The sequence below is a fragment of the Salpingoeca rosetta genome (genome assembly GCF_000188695.1).
Source record: "Salpingoeca rosetta unplaced genomic scaffold supercont1.24, whole genome shotgun sequence".
Lineage (NCBI taxonomy): Eukaryota > Choanoflagellata > Craspedida > Salpingoecidae > Salpingoeca > Salpingoeca rosetta.
In genome coordinates, this window is record NW_004754910.1 from 474639 (window position 1) to 476430 (window position 1792).

The 1792-nt window shown below is 61.4% G+C and overlaps 1 protein-coding gene across 1 annotated transcript in view; it reads left to right on the forward strand.

Moving 5' to 3' along the window:
• Window positions 1-262: 262 nt before the first annotated feature.
• PTSG_08603 (uncharacterized protein) overlaps window positions 263-1792 on the forward strand; it is a gene marked incomplete at both ends in the record, with an annotated part of 7433 nt that continues 5903 nt past the window's right edge. The window contains 2 exons of the mRNA XM_004990336.1: window positions 263-1495; window positions 1697-1750. Of these exons, the coding sequence (XP_004990393.1) occupies window positions 263-1495; window positions 1697-1750 (1287 nt within the window). The remainder of the gene's footprint in view (window positions 1496-1696; window positions 1751-1792) is intronic.

A 1792-nucleotide genomic window follows, 5' to 3' on the forward strand; every position in this document is an offset into this window, starting at 1 on the left:
TGGCGTCACATCCGCACACAATTGTGCACATTCTCTCACGCATTTGCACACACACACACACATACACACACATACACACTTGCACATGCACACGCACGCTCACATTCCACATTCTACGCCGCTTGGTTGCTTGTGCGTGTCCGTGAACAACACTCACTGACAACACACACACACACATACATACAACCCATAACCAACGCAGCGACGCGGCAGAAGGAAGTGAGAGAGAGTTTGTGTGTGAAGGAGACGTACACAATCCATCATGTCATTCCCACCACCACACGCGCCACCGCCGACGGGATTCCCGCCTCAGCCAGCCCAGTCACAACCGACGACCACAACAGCAGCGGCACCACCGCTCCAGCCGCCTCCGCTCTCTGGGACCCTTGCTCCCCCACCGCTCCAGCCCCCACCTCTCGGCAACAGCTACAGCGGCGGCAACAGCTACAAGATGCCTCCCACCACCAGCACATCACAGCCGCGTCCGCCGGCAACGAATGGCGGCCTCTCAGCGCCACCCACGTTCAGCACAAGCGCGGGAAGCAACGGCTACAGCGCACCTCCCACCATGCCACCTCCCACACTTGCTTCTGCATCGCAACCACCGCGAATGGCACAGCCACCTCCGCCAATGTCGCAACCACCATCCATGTCGCAACCCCCACCCATGTCTCAGCCTCCGCCAATGTCGCAACCACCATCCATGTCGCAACCCCCACCCATGTCTCAGCCTCCGCCAATGTCGCAGCCTCCAACCATGTCGCAGCCTCCAACCATGTCACAGCCTCCAACCATGTCACAGCCTCCAACCATGTCTCAACCTCCAACCATGTCTCAACCCCCACCGCTGTCTCAACCCCCACCGCTGTCTCAACCCCCACCGCTGTCACAGCCACCACCCATGTCTCAACCTCCACCCATGTCACAACCGCCCACGGCGACGACAACAGCAACAGCAACAGCAACCGCATCCATGATGCCACCGCCGCTGCATGTACAGCCACCCGTCTTCCACCCGCCGCCAATGTCGCACTCAGCAACAGCGGCACCAACGACAGCAGCACCACCGCCGCCACCACCAACAACGGCGCCCGCGCCCCAGCCTGGTGCCGCCGCCTTCACGCAGCAGCCACCAACAAGCCAGCCGCCAAGCGTGCAGACGTCGTTGCCGCCGCCGCCGCTGTTCTCGGCCCAGCCAGACCCGGGTGCACAAGGCCCTGCCCGCCGCATGTCCGCATCCACAGGCGCGCACCCCGTCATGAACCAGACTGCGCCCACGCGTGCAGACGCGCCGACAAACATCCTGGGGCAGCGCAACATACTGCCGGCAGCACCCGCGCGGCCGCCACGTGCGCAGCCGCTGTCTGACTCGCAGCGGCGGGCCAACTGCGACCCGAAGTTCATGCGGGCGACGATCAACGCCATGCCGGAGACATCGTCGCTGCTCTCGCAGTGCCGCCTCCCACTCGCCCTCCACCTCAACCCCTTTGGCGAGGTGCGCTGTGCATGTGGCGTGGTGTGTGTATTGTGTGTATGTATTGTGCGTGTATGTGTGTGTTGCGTGTGTATGTATTGTGTGTATGCTGCATGTTGTGTATGTACACGTGTGTGAGTATATGTGGTACCACGTAACGCGTGCGTTGACAAAAAGCTTACCACCCTGCCACTGTCCACTCGTTTGTCGACTGCTCTGCAGGATGTGCCGGTGATGAGTGGTCTCCCCATTGTCCGCTGCCGCAGCTGCCGCACAGTACATCAACCCGTTCATCTCCTTCATCGGCCAAGGTCTTGT